Source organism: Narcine bancroftii, chromosome 3 (assembly GCF_036971445.1).
Source record: "Narcine bancroftii isolate sNarBan1 chromosome 3, sNarBan1.hap1, whole genome shotgun sequence".
NCBI classification, from domain to species: Eukaryota; Metazoa; Chordata; class Chondrichthyes; order Torpediniformes; family Narcinidae; genus Narcine; species Narcine bancroftii.
This window is the reverse complement of record NC_091471.1, coordinates 217,221,271-217,239,218: the sequence shown is the minus strand read 5'-3', so window position 1 is coordinate 217,239,218 and position 17,948 is coordinate 217,221,271. Positions and strand designations below refer to the sequence as shown.

The 17,948-nt window shown below is 41.2% G+C and overlaps 1 protein-coding gene across 3 annotated transcripts in view; it reads left to right on the top strand.

The window, feature by feature from the left end:
• sec24d (SEC24 homolog D, COPII coat complex component) overlaps nt 1-17,948 on the top strand; it is a 291,170-nt gene that overhangs the window by 255,119 nt on the left and 18,103 nt on the right. For all 3 annotated transcript variants that reach the window (XM_069926602.1, XM_069926600.1, XM_069926601.1), the window contains exons 18-19: nt 4,506-4,644; nt 10,045-10,163. In XM_069926602.1, coding sequence (XP_069782703.1) covers nt 4,506-4,644; nt 10,045-10,163 — 258 coding nt within the window. The remainder of the gene's footprint in view (nt 1-4,505; nt 4,645-10,044; nt 10,164-17,948) is intronic.

The window sequence follows — 17,948 nt, the reverse complement described above, 5'->3', positions numbered from 1 at the left end:
ACAGCATTGTGCTAACCGCTACACTAACGCCAATATGACAGAAGAACAGATTTGAATGTAAATTTGAAAGTGGAGAGATGCAATAAAATAAGGTTTATCACACTGGAGATTTAAATTTCAGAAGTATTACTTGGGACTGCCTTGGCACTAAAGTCTCTGAGATGGAGGAATATTTGAGGTACATACTTGGAAGCTATTTTACACAGAATATAGATACAGCAGGGAGACATGGTTGGTGCAGTGAGGGGAGGCATGGTTAGTGCAGTGAGGGGTGGCATGGTTAGTGCAGTGAGGGGTGGCATGGTTAGTGCAGTGAGGGGTGGCATGATGAGTGCAGTGAGGGGTGCCATGGTGAGTGCAGTGAGGGGTGGCATGGTTAGTGCAGTGAGGGGTGGCATGGTTAGTGCAGTGAGGGGTGGCATGGTGAGTGCAGTGAGGGGTGGCATGGTGAGTGCAGTGAGGGGTGGCATGGTGAGTGCAGTGAGGGGTGGCATGGTTAGTGCAGTGAGGGGTGGCATGGTTAGTGCAGTGAGGGGTGGCATGGTTAGTGCAGTGTGGGGTGGCATGGTTAGTGCAGTGAGGGGTGGCATGGTTAGTGCAGTGAGGGGTGGCATGGTTAGTGCAGTGAGGGGTGACATGGTTAGTGCAGTGAGGGATGGCATGGTTAGTGCAGTGAGGGGTGGCATGGTTAGTGCAGTGAGGGGTGGCATGGTTAGTGCAGTGAGGGTTGGCATGGTTAGTGCAGTGAGGGGTGGCATGGTTAGTGCAGTGAGGGGTGGCATGGTTAGTGCAGTGAGGGGTGGCATGGTTAGTGCAGTGAGGGGTGGCATGGTTAGTGCAGTGAGGGGTGGCATGGTTAGTGCAGTGAGGGGTGGCATGGTTAGTGCAGTGAGGGGTGGCATGGTTAGTGCAGTGAGGGGTGGCATGGTTAGTGCAGTGAGGGGTGGCATGGTTAGTGCAGTGAGGGGTGGCATGGTTAGTGCAGTGAGGGGTGGCATGGTTAGTGCAGTGAGGGGTGGCATGGTTAGTGCAGTGAGGGGTGGCATGGTTAGTGCAATGCTGTTTCAGCGCCAATGATCGGGACAGGGGTGCGAATCTCGCGTTGTCTGTAAGGAGTTTTTATGTTCTCCCTGTGTCTGCGTGGGTTTTCCAAGGGGGCTCTGGTTTTGAAAGGTACCAGTGTTGTAGGTTAATAGGGTGTAAATTGGGCAGTGCAGACACGTCGTGCATTATTGAATCTTATCTTGGGGAACATTGGTGGTCAATTGGCGAGTGTCAGTAGAGAAACGTATTGGAGATAGAACGGTGGGAGGAAACCGGAGCCCCCAGGGAAAACACAAGGAGAGTATATAAACTCCTTTCAGACAGCGCAGGATTTGAACCCTGGTCCCGATCGTTGGCGCTGTAAGGGTGTTGCGCTACCTGCTAAGCCAACTGTTCCGTCCTGTGGCCCTTGAAGATGAAGCAAAAGGGAGTCTTTTCAGAGTCACCGAGTGTCAGTGGTTTCACCCCCAGTGCTCCCGCAGCCACACAGACCCCTGTTCAAACCATCAGCAACCTGAGCTCCGGATCCAAACCTCTGATATGATCAGAAAGCCTTTAGGGCCTGAGGCCCTTCAGGATCCCTTCAAGCTCTCAGTACCCTCTTAAATCCCAGATTCAATTCCTGATTCGCTCGAGCCAGTCTCTACCCACCCGCAGCATGGTGTGAGTCATCGGACCGCAAGTTGTGAACAGCCTGCAGACTGTGAGAGTCCTTCAGCCGCTCAGTTTCTTGCTGGTCTACTGCCACAGTCGCCGTCCTGTGGGATCATCTCCTATACTTCTTATCAATGGGGATGTTCTCCTATTTTCTGCTATGCTGAACTGGTCTGCTGCTCCCCTGGACATTACATTGACTTTAATAAAGTGTTTAACAAGCTTCCACATTGCAGACTGGCTCAAAACGTCATGGGATACAGGGCAATCTGGATTCAAAATTGGCTTGGCAATAGAATATAGGGGATAGAAGGTTATTTTTGCAAATGTGAGTAACCGTGTCCATCGCGTATCCTGCTATTTCATATTTACGTGAATGATGAGGATATTGAATTGGGAGGCAAGATCAGTGACAAAGTTCTTAATGGTGTAGAAGATAGTCTTAGGTTGCAGAAAGCTAGCAATGTGTTGCAGAAATGGGCTGAAATTTGGCAGGAGGAGTTTAATCCAGACAAATGTGGGGTGGTATACTTTAGGAGCATTAATTTGGCTAGGATATACACCATGAATGATAGGCTCTGAGTGAATATTGAAGAACAGAGGGACATCAGTCCATAGATCCTTGAAGGACAAAAATCAGGTAGACAATATGATTAGGAATGCATTAGTCATCATTAGCCAGGGCATTGAGGCCAGATTAGCGAGATTATGTTGCATCTTAAGGAAACTTGGTCAGATCTCAGCTACGGTAAAATTTAGACATACAGCACGGTAACAGGCCCTTTTAACTCATAAGCCCATGCTGCCCAATTACACCCAATTGACCTGAAACCCCTGGTATGTTTTTTTGAAGGGTGGGAGGAAACTGGAGGCCCCGGGGGAAACCTACGCAGACATGGGGAGAACGTACAAACTCATTCCAGACAGCGCAGGATTCGAATTCCAGTCGCTGGTGCTGTAAAAGCGTTGCACTAACCGCTATGCTGACCGTGCCACCCTACATGTATTTTTGGTCACTATGATATAACACTGGAGAGGGTACAAAGGAGAATTAGAAGGACATTGCCTGAGTTGAAGTGGATAGGAGGAGAGATAGAAGAAGATGGGTCTGTTTTCCCTGAAGCAGAGGTGGTTAAGAGGCATCATGATTGAGGTACATAAACAGCATTATACTTTTCCCCATTTGGAAGAACAAATAAGCATGTTGATGTAGGGTAAGAGGAAAATGTTTCAGAGCAAATCTGAGGGCTCCACCTTCATCCAGAGAATGAAATACCTGGAATGCACTGCCAAAGAGGGCAGGTGATGTTGGGTCACCGACTGCTTTTAATGTGTCAAGATGAACTCTTTAATTACTTAAGTAATAAGAGGGCTTTGGACCAAGCGTTGGGCAATGGGTAGGGTGTGTGCTCATTGGTCAGTATGGGTGAGTCATGGTGAATGACCTCTTCCCATGCTGTACGGCTCTGATTCTCAATGATTTCTGGGTTAAAAAAATACTGTGTAAGATTTAATTTATCTCAAGTGAAATGTAATCATTATGTAACTAAATTATGGCAAGATTTGTATCATGTTGATAATATTTTTATCTTTCTGTTTCGTGGCCATTTCTTTCTTTCTTGGTGTGACTAAGTTTATCTAAAGGCCTATCGAATAGATTAAGATAATGTTGATTTATGTAAAAATATGTCAACAGTAGTTATAGTAAAGTTGTTGCTAATGGAAACAGGGTTAACAGGAAGATCACACTGAATGATACCGAAGAAGTTATGATTACAAATACTTCAACTGAAAGTGACCATATATGGATTGCCCTTACACTGAGATACATTACATGATGCTGATGTGTTCCATATTTGGCAGAGAAAAAAGCTACCCCTGCAAGAAGACAAATCAGAATTCAGAGAAAGCTATGAAAATGTAGAAGAAATAAAAACTAAAAATAGGCTGCACAAGAATTTAATCCTAATGCAGAGCTTTGTGAAACAGGAATCTCAGTTGCAAATTGAAAGATTGTGTTCCTCAATATATGTGGAGTAAATGCAGCATGCAAACCTTTTATTCAGGACAGGTTTATGGTATGGTATTTAGTTCACTCACTCATTGGGCCATGTCCCTCTCACTTAGGGCGATCAAAATATTCTATTATTCACCATTTGTTCTTCTTAAGATTTTTTAAAATTTTGTTTCATTTAAAGATACAGCACGGTAACAGACCACAAGCCTGTGCCACCCAATTTACACCCAATTAACTTACAACCCCCAGCACATTTCAAACAGTGGGAAGAAACCGGAGGCCCTGGGTGTGATAGTACAGATTCTATCACCAATGTGTATATGTATAGATTGTTGTGTAGGATGATTGTGATTGGCTGAGAGCATAGCCACGCCTACTGGCAGGTCTCAAAGGGTTGTTCCTAGCCAGACCAGGTCATTCTGGACTGGTCGACCTACATGTGATATGCTCCAGTCTTCTAGTTAATAAAAGCCTTGGTTTGGATCAACAAGCCTTTGATTCTTTCGACACGCTCTACACCAGGGAAAACCCACGCAGAATCAGGGAGAACATACAAACTCCTTACATACAGTGCAGGATTTGAACCCCGGTCCTGATTGCTAGCACTGTAATAGTGTGGCGCTAACCTCTACACTAACCGTGGACTATTTTTAGATTAATACAGTTTAACTATCATGTAGAAATAAACGAGGCTGTGATGAATGATTTGCTGGGGGTTTCTTTGTTTTAGTTTTTAAAAAATACGAAATGCAAGGCAGATATATCATGTGTTTTGTTTTCTTTTCTGCAGTGTGCCCTGCTTTACACTAATGTGGCTGGGCAGAGACGCCTGCGCATCCATAACCTGGCCTTAAACTGCAGCACTCAGCATGCTGATTTGTACAAGAGCTGCGAGACAGATGCACTCATCAACTTTTTTGCCAAATCAGGTAAACTATAGTTTAATTGGAAGTAGTTTTATTTCCCTTGGCGTTTCTGCCTATTTTTCCTCAAGAAACAATCAACACAGATGCAGGGTTGATCACTAAGGAATATGCTTCAGGAATGTCCTGAGAGATGAGCCAAATACTGTTTCTTCTACATACTTGCTCTGTGTGAAGTAAGAAAAGACAGTCCATGACCTTCGCTTGAATTTTCATAAAAGGGCTGCTGGAAGTCTCCCAAAAATAGCCAAGACTAAAAATATTATGTTGCATATGAAAGCTCCTGCCACAGGCTTCACCCCTCTTCACCTGCAACCTTTGTCCATGGGCTAACTTAGCCTCAGGATCAGCCGCGATTTATTAGGCCGTGAGCAATATGTTGTGTCGGAACATTCTTTTCTTCCCCACCACCATTTAAATGTGACGCCATGCCCTATCTGGCTTTTGTTGCCAGCTGACATGGATTGAAGTACAAAGCAAACCCTCTGTGACTTACACATCTATTGTTTGGGTTTAATTTCCTGCTCCCCCATGAAGAATTCTCCATCTGCGTTTATCTGTCCTCTGTTGGCCCCATGTAGCAGTTAATTGGACACATATGACATTTTGAAGTGGAAGTTAGTCCTTCAATAAGTACTGAAAGTGCAATATGGCAACACGTGGGTTGTTGGGTTGTTTGACATCTGATTTTGGTTGCATTGAAATATTTACCAAATTTATACCAATCCATGAAATTGGTGTTGGTACTACCTGTAGTATTAATGACGCTACTAACATATGTCCTGGCTAGTTTTTTTTTCATATCCAGAAAATATATGCCATTTTAAAATCAACAAGATGTCTTACTTTCAATAGATTGGGTGATTTATTTAATAAAGTTGGTGAACTGTTGTAAAATATTAATTCCAACGTAACTTTAAAAGAAGTGTTAAATTACTTTATATCTGGAGCCAGGTACATATATCAAAGTTCTCCCAAACTTTGGAGCATGGTCTGCAGTAATTCATTTTACTCTGGAATGTGTCGGCTTGAGTGGGTTTGGTTCCATTTCCATAAATATTCAAAGCACATTTTCAGCCTGGGAGCACTTTTTAAGTGCTAAACCAGACATTATGAAGGATTGTTTTGTTTTAATTATGAGCACCCTTTGTCTTTGGACTACAATTCAACCAGCAGTTAAATCAGTCCTGTATTAGCTGGTCTGATTTTTATCCAGAAAAGAAAGAAAATTCATTGTAGTTCATGGTGTTAAGTTTGCTTCCAATAAATATGAATAGCTCACTTCTCAGTGATTAACATGTATAGAATTCAAGGTTTATAACCAGATGTCCAATATATATAATTATGGCTTCAACAGGATGACCACAAAAAGTTACGTTGCGTCCTTTGTGACTGCATCAAATTGCCCAACATGGTTTTATTAAATGACTATGGCATATTCATGGGCCACAACTTTAGCATTGGTGTAAAAATGAAATTACAGTTGTCTTTGCAAATCTAGGACCACAAATCAAGTTTAGAAGCTAGACTGAATAAATTTCTTTTTGAATTGCATCTTCACTTTTAATGACGAATTGTAACAATGTAGAACAGCTTTACACTGACATTACTGTTCTATACAAGCCTCCCCTTATCCCATCATCACACTCCCCCAAAGTTTGCTTTCCAATAAATTAGCTGCAAGAGAGATTTTATCTTGGGATCACATTTTAAAGGTAAGACTTCATCATTTCAATAAAATAAAGGTCCCTTTGTTGCAGTCCTCAATGAAAATTGATGACAAAGATCTAGAAATCTTCCGGCACTGTTATGCACATTCCTGATCTGAGTTGCTAACAGACGTCAGTAGCAGATCTCTGGCAATTACCAGCAGAAATGTCTTCAAGCTGGCAAAGTGCCCATTTGCATTAAAGTTGATGACGGCAAACCAGAGCAGAAGTACAGATTCTAACCAGAAAATTTCAAACATCTTACTTGATATAACAAAAAGATTTGACATTTAAAAATGAGACTGTAGTGTATCATAGACACATTTGTTGGAAGAAAGATACAAATTTAGTTATTTGCTGAAAGATGTCTCCAAATTAATTTGGAGCTGTTGTCCTCCCTCACAAGTCGATCTTTATTTTGGGTTTGTATTTGGATTCCTCATCATCACCTCTTTGCACAATGTTATTACAATAACAGGAATGACCAAGAACAGTGGATAAGAAATATTGTAAATATCAAAAAACATCCAGAATTATCTGACTTAGAGATATATTGCCATTCTTTCACTGGCACTATGTCAAAACTCTGCAGCTCTCTCCTGAACTCCCTTCTGGGTGTACCCTCACCTCAATGACTACAGTGGTTCAAGGAAGCCGCTCACTACCACCTCCTCAAGGGCCATTAGGCATGGCCGATAAATGCTGGTTCAGTCCACAAAGTCCAAATCCCTTGAATCACATTTATGAAAGAGGCTATTTGTGAAGAACGTCAAAAGGAAAACAAAACACAAAACCAAATGTGCGTGTGCGCATACTCTGTGTGTGTATACATCCAGATGCATACAATATATACCTGTGTATATTTTTTACGAGCCCAGAGGACTCCCGACAACCAGCAGCAACAAAAATTCACCAAGACAATGGTTACTTAAACAAAAATGTTTTTTTATTTTCTTCATACTTAATAATATCAATGTCTAACTTATTACTACTAACTTAATGTAACCTCCTTCTGATTCTAAGGACATGTCTATGTAATTTGTATGTGTTCAGGTTTCACTGTCCAATCATTCACTTTTCACTTCTCCAAATTCACTGGTATCAGGCCATTTCCACACTGTGCACAGAATGTAACATTTATGATCTTCACCAGGCTCTGATGCTTTGACTTAAATTGTTACCGCGAAGGATGGTCTTTGTAGGTTTCAGAGAGAGATGTTCGTTGGAGACACGCAAACTGATCTCCTTCAATCAGCCACTTCACTGTCTTGCCGAATAAACTTGCCCCCCTCATGGGTTTTCCAAAAGATAACCTCTTCTTCCAGGTTACCACAGAGAGTTCTTTTTCCCCTATTTCAGGGAAAACACATTAACCAGCCACTTCCTCTTTTATTTGATTACAAGGATTTAGAATAGACTGAACTCAGAACTCAAAACCTGTCTTCAAATGGGGTCTTATAGAAGGTCTGCAAAACTTGCAGTTTCCATCACCAACTCCTGCTGGAAATGAAACTCTCTCTCTCCAAAGAAAATAGCATGTTTTGTTTCTCTCTGTTTGCAAAACCTTATGACCCCTCTTAGAATAGCAAACTGCAACCAGACTTGGATCGCTGGCTCCAGCAAAAGATTAATCAGTTTCTGACCCTGGACATCTGTTGCTTTAAGGACAATAGTCCATTTCGATTCCACAACATCAGTCTAACTAACGCTTACTTGTGTAGTTTTCAAAGGCACTGTAAACATGGAGTCTTCGGCATAGCTCTTGCATTTTAAATGAGATGTCTTTTGTGAAATGCTTGGCTAGAGTGATAAAGTGTTAGAGCAATGAGTATAAAAGTTGACATGTCAACTACATGAAACTTTGATTAAACTACATTTGAACTATTTTGAGCAGCTCAGGTCACCACACTACAGGAAGGATGCAGAGGCTTTGGAGAGGGCACTGAAATGGTTCACCAGGAAGTTACTTGGATTGGAGAGAATTAGCTGTAAGGAGAGGTTGGACAAATGTAAATTGTTTTCTTTGGAGCAATGGAGACTGATCCACAACGTGATAGAAGTTTATAAAATTTGAGATGCATGGAAAGGGTAGACAGTCAGTCTTTTTCCGGGTCTGGAAAAGTATTTGAAGGCATAGCTTTAAGATAAGATGATGAAGTTTAAAGGAGATGTGTGAGGTAAGTATTTTTTACATAGAGAGGGGTAGGTGACTGGGTCAATGGTGGAATCAGATACAGTAGCAACATTTGAAAGGTATTGAGACAGATACATGAACAGACACCGAATAGAGGCATATGAACTTTGTCTAGGCAGATGGGAGCAGTCAGATTAGAATCACCATTGATACAGATTATGTTAAAGCCAAAAGGCCTGATCCTTTTCTATGTTTTTGTTTTGGATGAGACCTTATGCCAAAGCTGACACACTTCCTCATGGAAGAGAGAATGATCCTATCATCTGAGAAAGATCAGAAATCTCCCTTTCAAGCCAAAATTTGACCGTTTGGCTATTTCTGCAGTGCACACTTTAGCCCCTTTTCCACTGGCATCCTGTTCTAGGAATGAACTGGGAAATTACTGAAGAGGATCCCAGGGAAAAGGAACATTGTCTGTACGCCAGCTTCAAATGACATAATTTCGCACCCGAGATTAACCACCTCTACCCCTACTTATATCCCCTGTATTTGCAGACGCCGGCGTGCTGATAAAACCAGTGGAAAAGGGACAGCAGAAAGTCACCTGTTTCCAGTTGAAGGTAGAACACTCTGATCCCCGGGGATGAGTGTGTTCAGTGGAAAGACAATTAGTGTCCCAGATAAGGGTGGCCCAGTAGAAACGGCACAAAGGACTTCCTATCCCAGGACCCTGCACAGCCAATTAACTGGGATGCCAGTGGAAAAGGGGCTTTTGAGATCTGGATGAGGCATGAAAAGCATAGTTAAAAGCATATCTGTCTTTTTCAGATTTTAGCCTTTGAAGTATTTTGCACAAAGTATGATAAAAGCTATTTTGAAAGGAGCTTTTTATCCTCTTGTCAAGCTGCTGGCTGGAACTTTCCTCTCGGATCATCCCAATTAAACACTTAACTCAACGCAGAGACAATAATCATTAAATTTTGCCGGCATTCATTTGAAGTGGAAAAATCCAATGCTTGGCGTCAAGCACTCGTCCACTATAATACTTACGCTGTAATCACTATCATCCTTGGAAAGGAAGTGCACTCTTTCCATGACGATTGGGTAGTGGTTAGCGTTACGCCTTTACAGTGCCAGTGATTGGGAAAAAGGTTCAAATCCCGCACTGTCTGTAAGGAAATTGAACGTTCTCCCCGTGGCTGCGTGGGTTTTCCCTGGGTGCACTAGTTTCCTCCCACCATTCAAAATGTGTAGGTAATTTGATGCAAATTGCGCAGCATGGACTCATGGGCTAAAATTTAAACGTAAGAATTTTAAATTGTATCTACACTGATGTCTATTAAAGATTTGAGGATTAAATTGATAAAGTGAATGGTGGGATGATTCACAAGTAGGCTTTTACTGAATCAATCCCACAGTGGTAATTTAAAGAATACAAAATTATTATTTAAAATTTATATCAAATGTAATGACTACTTCCATAATAACATGGCTTTAGATTGAAACTAAAACTTTTGAAAGTAAATAGTTTTGAAATGTTTTTGTTTTGATTGTGTTAACCAGCTTACAAAGCCATTCTGAGCCAACCGCTGAAGACTGTTAGAGAGATACTGGTTAATCAAACTGCTCACATTCTGGCTTGTTACAGGAAGAATTGTGCTAGTCCCTCATCAGCTGGGCAGGTGAGTGCAAGTGTACAGCTGCAAAGTAAATCAGCAGTGTGTGTTACTGAGAAATGCTTGTGTTCCGATTGGCTTTAATGTCATATGATATTCAAAAGAATTTTTTGACCAGCTTGCACTGACTTGCATTACACTATTTATTGTATGTGGGTTTACTTGCACTGACAGTTTACTATAATTGTGGTAACATTTGACGCTGAATGTCATGACCACATTGAAATTAACCTTTAAGGTCATATGAAGTTCAAAAAAAATTGACCTTGCACCAGGGACACCTCAATTAGTTAAAGTGCTGTGCATCAATGGACGTTCAGAATATGAATTACCATGAAGTTTTTTGGATATTTTGTTTCAATCATGTCATCAACAGCTGAGTGTTTTATTTCCCGGGAAATGCTGCTAGTTTAAAATAAAAGCAATACTTATAGCATATCACCCCCAAAAATTACATTCTAGTCTTAGGTTTAAATTTCCAATCTACATAAGTACTTTTAAAAAGTATCCCTTTTCAATTCATTTGTACAAAACCTAGAATGGAGGGTATCCAGAGGAAGGGCGAATGCGGGATTTACAAGACTTGGAGTGGAAGATTAGAAGGACCACCATCCAACCAGAGACTCTAGGTACATGATTAGGTTCGAGACTAAAGGCTCTGCGAGGAGGTAAATGAAATTGTGAGCCACAGTATGAGATTGAGAGATTATGATAGAGATTGGAAGAGTCATGGAGAGTCGGTAAACTCATCAAGGATAGATCAGGTTGGGGATGGTCCTCAGCAGGCTTTAGTGAAGGATAAAGGAAGAATTATGGGAGGAGGAGAGGTGCAGTTAGATTAAGTTCAAATATGGGAGATGGGTTAAGGAGATAAACGGGATCCAGAGATAAGTGATCTATTTATCTCTTGGATCGAATGACCTAACCTTCTTTCAGCTGCTAAGTTTCCCGAAGCCCAAAAAATCCAGCCAGCAAGTTTAGTTTAATGTGGCCATTCAGTTTAAATGTGGTGCAGCTGGTGATCTGGGTTCAGTCCTGATCTTGTGTTTAATTTTTTTTAAAATTATTTACAGCACAGTAGAAGCCGATTCTGGCCATTTAAATCTGTGCCACCAAATTACATCCAAATTAACCTACAACCCCATACGTTTTGGAGGGTGGGAGGAAACCGGAGCACCCAGAGGAAAGCCACACACAGACACGGGGAGAAAGTACAAACTCCTTACAGAGGGTGCCAGATTTGAACTCAGGTCGCTGACACTGTAACAGTGTGTCGCTATCCGGCACGCTAACCATGATCTTCGGTGCTGTTTGTAGGGACTTTACACACTCTCCATGTGATTGCTTGGGTTTCTTCCTGGTGCCTCCACATTTCCCCTACATGCCACAAATGTATGGGATGGTAAGTCCAATACATTCCCTGTATGTTGGCCCTATTGTGTAGATAAATGGTAGGATCTGAGGAAGGTTGATAGGAATATGGGGAGAATAAAATAGGTTAGGGTAAGATTGGTATAAAAAAGGGTGCTTGATAGTTGACATGGACTCAAGAGGGCTTGTTTATGTATGGTGCCTTTGTATGGTTTTATAAATCTATGGCAGTGAATATGAGGCAAGCAGCCCCAATATCGTGTTTAAGTGACCAACCAGCAATCTGAAAGCTGTTTGGCTAACCATTTCCAGGAAGTGAGCAACTTAGCAGCAGGCTGGATTTGGGTGTTCAGTATTTTCAACCTTTCTACATTAAACTCCAAACTCACCCCATTATTTGGTTGGATGTTTAATATTCGCTAACCTTGTTCATGATTTGCACAATTAAATAGCATTTACCAACGACGAACTCATGAGGGTTTCAGCTAATGATGAAACAGATGAGTAAAACAGGGACCACATGCTACAATATTTAGAAAGTGATTAAGCCTGATTTATAATATGTGTTATATAATGAGAGATGTATTGTGAAGTTATGCTTTTGTGGTCAACAGAGGAATATTAATTGTAATTGTTAAGTATGACCAGGAAATAGTTAAGATAAAATAGTATTTTGTCATTCGACCAGCTGTTGTATGTATGTCTTATTATTTTCTTTCTCAAGAACTGACAAGACAAGAGGAAAGTGAACTTTCAGCGAGGAGTTTTGATCTCTCTGACCTCTAAGTGAGCCCATAATAATAATGTACATCTTGTATTTGATTTTCTTCCTGTAACTTTAACTAGAAACATTAAGCAATTCCCCCATGGAGATAAGGACCCTCCCTACCCAGTTTCTTTGTCCGTTCTAGGTCAGACTTTGAGTCCATGCAATAACGGTGATTGATGTGGCATAGACATTTTTGCTCTAACTGAGCTCATTACTGCGTCAGGTTGTAAAACATGTTATCGCAGAGTGAAATGACCACCAGATTAACTTTGTCTTAAACACAACTTCCCTGTGTCAAAGGGAGGTTTGATTGGACCTTTGAGCTTCAAGTAGTTTAATTACTTGTTCAGCTTGAAACTCAACGGGGCATTTTCATTCTTTTGCTGTAATAATCCTGGTTGCCGTCCACTGTTCTATTAAGACCTCCAGGGAAGTTTGAGAAAATCTGAAGACTGCCTTTTGACCCTACAACAGTAAAAAATCAGTTCTGCCAATAATGTGAATGCAACTTTTCTTTTTTAAAAGATTTACCTCTACTTTTAGAAGGACTCTGGTTATTAAACTCAGAAAGTAGATAGTTTCTCTTCCCCTACCTGATCGTGTGGAGCGCTTGCCACTCATATTTAAGAGTCCAAGAAATTGAAGTATGTTGATCTCAAAATCATGAACAGCATGAATATTAGAATTGTCTCACCAAATTAAAAGTTAGTTTGAGAGAACCCCAAAATGATAATTACTTACCCACATATTGTTAACTTGACTTATTAAATATAGTGCGTGAAAAATAATGCAATTAACACACATATGAAGCAAATTAATACTGTAACTCCTTGCTGTTTCTTTGTTACAAGCCTGTTTCTTATGCTGTTACATGATTTTAACATACACCCAAAGAAACTGCTTCTAGGTTAGAGTCAAAGCAATTCAATTAGCAATTGAATTGGAAGATGTATCAGAAATTTTAACCATGAACCCCACCCCTCCCACCCATTTCCACCTTCTGCAGGGTCGACTCCCCCCTGTGACTCTGTTCCTCCCTCTCCACCCAACACTTCCTCATCCCAAGCATTTTCCCCAGCAATCGCAGGAGGTACAACTCTTGCTCTTTCACTTCTTCCCTCACCACCATCAAGAGACTTAAACTGCCCCTCTAGGTGAGGCGAACCCTATCATGTGCATCCCCTAGACTTGTCGGCTGAATTTGCTGCTCCCAGTGTGACCCTCTCTATGTCAGCAAGACCAACCACAGACTTGGAAATTCCTTCGCACTCTGTCCACAATTGCCATCCAGAGCTCCCAGTTGCATTCAGTTTCAAGTTCCTTTCCCACTCCTGTCTATCCTCAGCCTTTTCCACTGCCAGGGTGAGGCCCAAAATGGTATGAACATCGAATTTCCCCTTTTCAGGTAATCCTCTCCTCTTTCGATGCACAGCTGGTTCTCCCCATTCCACCCCCTTTCGAGCCAATCTCCTTCCTCCTTGGACCATCCACCTCTACCCAAAAATTTCACCCATTGGGTTCTCTCCCCAATCCAGACACACCAGCTCCCAGTCATCCTCCACATTTCAAAGTTCAGATTTATTTTCAGAGTACATACATGACATCGCATACAACCCTGAAATTCTTCATCCTGCAGGCTAGGCAGAATTTCTACTTGTTGGTCCTGAAAAAAAAAGGTACTCAAGAAAAGATAAGTATACGACAGAGAAATGTAACCAAGAAAAGTGCAAACAAACTGACTGTACAATACAGAAAATATTCAATAATAAATAATGTTCAAGGTAAGAGTCCTTAAACGAATCTCTGATTGAGTTTGTCATTAGGAGTCTGATGGTGGAGGGGCAGCAGCTGTTCCTAAACCTGGTGGTGTGAGTCTTGTGGCAACTATATCTCTTTCTTGACGGCAGCAGTGAAAATGGAGGATATCCTGGATGGTGTGGATCCTTGATGATTTTTGCTGCTCTAGGCTTCACCTGCCCTCTGAGGATTCCCCATTATCACCTTTATTTATCGTATATTAACACTGTTTGTCCCATCTATCACCCTCCAGCAGCTGTCTCCACCTTCACCCTTTCCTGGCTCATCTTGCTCCACCTGCCCTCCCTCTTTCCCTCTCCCTCACCCTCGCCCTCAATCCAAAGATAAAACGGCGCCTACCAATCACCTACTTCTCAAATCCACCCCCAACCTCCCCATCATCCTCCATCCTTCATTCCTCCCTTGCTTGCCAAATGCCAACCAGCCCCTATCTCTCCTCCTACCACCCTTTTCCTGGCTATACCCTCTCTCCATAATAGACAATGAAGGATTTCAGCACAAAATTTTGATAATTCCTCTCCTCACCACTTACTGTAGTGATCCACTGAGTACCTCCAGCAGATTGTACTAGAAACTCTAGTCTGCTGTGTCTCCATCAAAATACTTACCTCACATCTTGGTTTAAGATCTGTTTCATTGCATCCATCCTGTTAAATTGTAATACAAACAAGTGTGGTTCATTCCTGATTGAAATAATGGCAAACATGGAGATGACAAACAAATGAGAAACTCTAACTGCAACAAATGACTTTGATTATTTCAATTTGTAAAATAATCCTGCAGTTCACTGAAGCAAATTGAACACATTTGTCATATTCTTGCTTTTCTGCCTTCTCTGATTACATTGAGTAACCTCAACAAATTTCTGTCCTTTTAAGGGCACAGCTTTGATTTCTCGTGCAGCCGGCTGGAATCAGGGTTGTCCTGCTCTATACACAGAATTGTTCATGTAACTGTTGAAGGGAATGGAATGTCAAGAAGAAACATTAAATTAAAACTAACATGCTCTTTTCAGGTGAAATAATCAACGGGGACTGACTTGACAAATCCAAGATTGAATCACTTTGAAATGCAGTTATATCTTTGATAAATTTTTGCTAATTGCTCAAAGCAATAAGATTGGAGCTTTGAAACTCTATATTTATTTAAACATACAGCACATTTCTGCCCCTGAGTCCATGCCACCCAATTAACCTACACCCCCAGTACGTTACTAACGGTGGGAAGAAACTGGAGCCCCTGGAGAAAACCTGCTCAGACACAGGGAGAACATACAAACAGAGCAGGATTCAAACACCAGTCCCGATCGCTGGCACTGTAAAGGCGTTACACTAGCTGCTACGCCAATCGTCTCCTAATATTTTTTTATGAATTCTGATAAAAGACAGAATAAGGAAATAGAGGGATGGGTCAGTAAGTGAGCAGATGATATGATGGTGTTGTGGATTGTGTTGAAGGTTGTCATAGGTTACAACAGGGTATAGACAGGATGCAGAGTTGGGCGGAAAACTGGCAGATGGAGTTCAATCTGGATAAGTATGAGGTGATGCATTTTGTAAGGTAAAACTTGATGGTTAATAGGATTCTTAACAGTGTGGAAGAACAGAAGGACCTTGGGGTCCAAATCCATAGATCTCACAATGTTAACTTGCAGGTTGATAGGGTGGTTAAAAAGGCTTATTGCTTGCTGGCCTTCATTAGTCGGGGGGGGGGTTGAGTTCAAGAGTGGAAAATGTTCCAGCTCTATAAAACTCTCATTAGACCACACTTGATATATGATAGGCTGGACAGCCGGCACCATTTTTCCAGGATAAGAATAACCCACACCATAGGAGATCTGTACAAAGTGAAGAGGAGGAAAGTCTAGGGAAGACATCAGGGAGAAATTTTCTTTACACAGAGAGTTGTGGGTGTTTGGAATGCCTTGCCGGGAATGGTGGTGAAGGCTGGGACTATTGCGACTTTTAAAAGGCAATTAGACAGGTTTGCGGATGCATGTAAAATAGAGGATTATGTGTGTGAAGTAGAGAAAGGTTAATATGTTGAATAGGTTTCTATCAGTTGCCACAAAATCATTGGCCAATGGGCCTGCACTGTGCTGTAATGTTCTATAAATTATATCAAGAGTGACTGCTTGATTTGAGTGAGTCCAAAGTCAGGTATAACCAGTTTTAATCTGTGGATAAGATGCTGAGCCAGTCTTTGAGTCTTCTCCATTTTCTCAATCAAATTACTCTGCATAGACTTAGTGTGCTTTAGAGCCACAGATCAAAGTAATAATTTCAAAATTACATTGAATTTTACAAAAAGCAATTTGCATTTCTCCCTAAATATTATTTTTCACTGAGAATTATCATTAAACATAGTAACATAAAATCATTACCATTAGTTACAAGAGGGAATTTATTGGACTTTAATGATAATATTTTTGCAATTAGTGTTAAACAGTCTGCCACATGTAACGTTGAGCTGAAATTAATTTTCCTTGATTAAAGTGAATGTATTTACCTAGATATGGCTTTAATTAATGAATTTCCTTCTGTGACATATTCATCACCCCATGAATATGCTCCAGACCAGCCATTCTCAACCATTTTTGGCCATGGCCCCCTTAGGACTTCATTTAAAGATTATGCCTCCTTCCCTGTGAAGCAGGCATGTTTATGTTTCTTCCATACTTCTCTCCCACAAACTACTTAAAAAATATTTGATGTTACGTGAGGTGAAAGGAAAATAAGCTTTTTTACTTAAATGTGCTGTTCTCCTCCAGGGGAGCTGTAGGGACTCTGTTGAGAATGGCTGCTCTAGACCACGGTTGGTGGTGGAGGCTGGTACATTAGGGACTTTTAACCAGCTCTAGACCAGTCATTCTCAACATGGGCCATATGGCCTCCCTGTGGGTCACAGAACATTTAAGGGAAGGGGCACAGACTGAAATCATGAAATATTTTGTATGTTTTTTTTAAGTACAAAAGAAACCAACTAAACCTGACTGCTTCACAGGGAAGGGGACCCATAAACTTGGGCAGAGCCTTGGGTGGAGGGGGGAGGGTCCATAGCCAAAAAAAGGTTGAGAACGACTGCTCTAGACTTTGAACTATATATTTTCTGGTTATACAGAAATTGAACGAATTATCAAATAAAAGTAAAATAAGAGTGGTCGGCTTTGTATGGAGCCAAAGAGATGGGGAAGATCTTAAATGGTTTCTTTTTCATCTCTCATGATGTGGGAGGTAAGGAAAACAAGCAGTGGGGTCATGGAACCTAATGAGATTAAAGAGGAGGACGTGCTTGCTGTCTTAAAGAAAATAAGGATGGAAAAATCCCCAGTCCTTGACAAGATATTGCCTTGGGCCTTGCGAGAGGCTTGTGTAGGGGTTCTGGCAAAAATATTTAAAATGTGCTGCTGAAGGATTGGATGGTAGTTCACGTTGTTTTAAAAAAAGCTCCAAAATTAACTCTCAAAATTATAGGCTGGTGACCCTGTCATCAATAGTAGGTAATTATTGGAAGGTGTTCTAAGAGATCAGATGTACAGATTTTTAGATAGCCAGAAACTGTAAACATGGGTCTGTGCATGGTAGGTCATGTTTAACCAATCTTATAGAGTTTTTCAAAGAGGTTACCAGGAAAGTTGATGAAGGAAAAGCTGTGATTGTTGTCTACATGGACTTTAGAAAGGCCTATTACTTGGGAGATTAGTCAGGAAGGTTCAGATCCTCGGTATTCATGGTGAAGTAATGAACTAGATTCGACAATGGCTAGACGGGAGAAGCCAGAGAGTAGTGGTAGATGATTGCTTGTGGATAGGGTTGTAAATTCATAAATCAAAG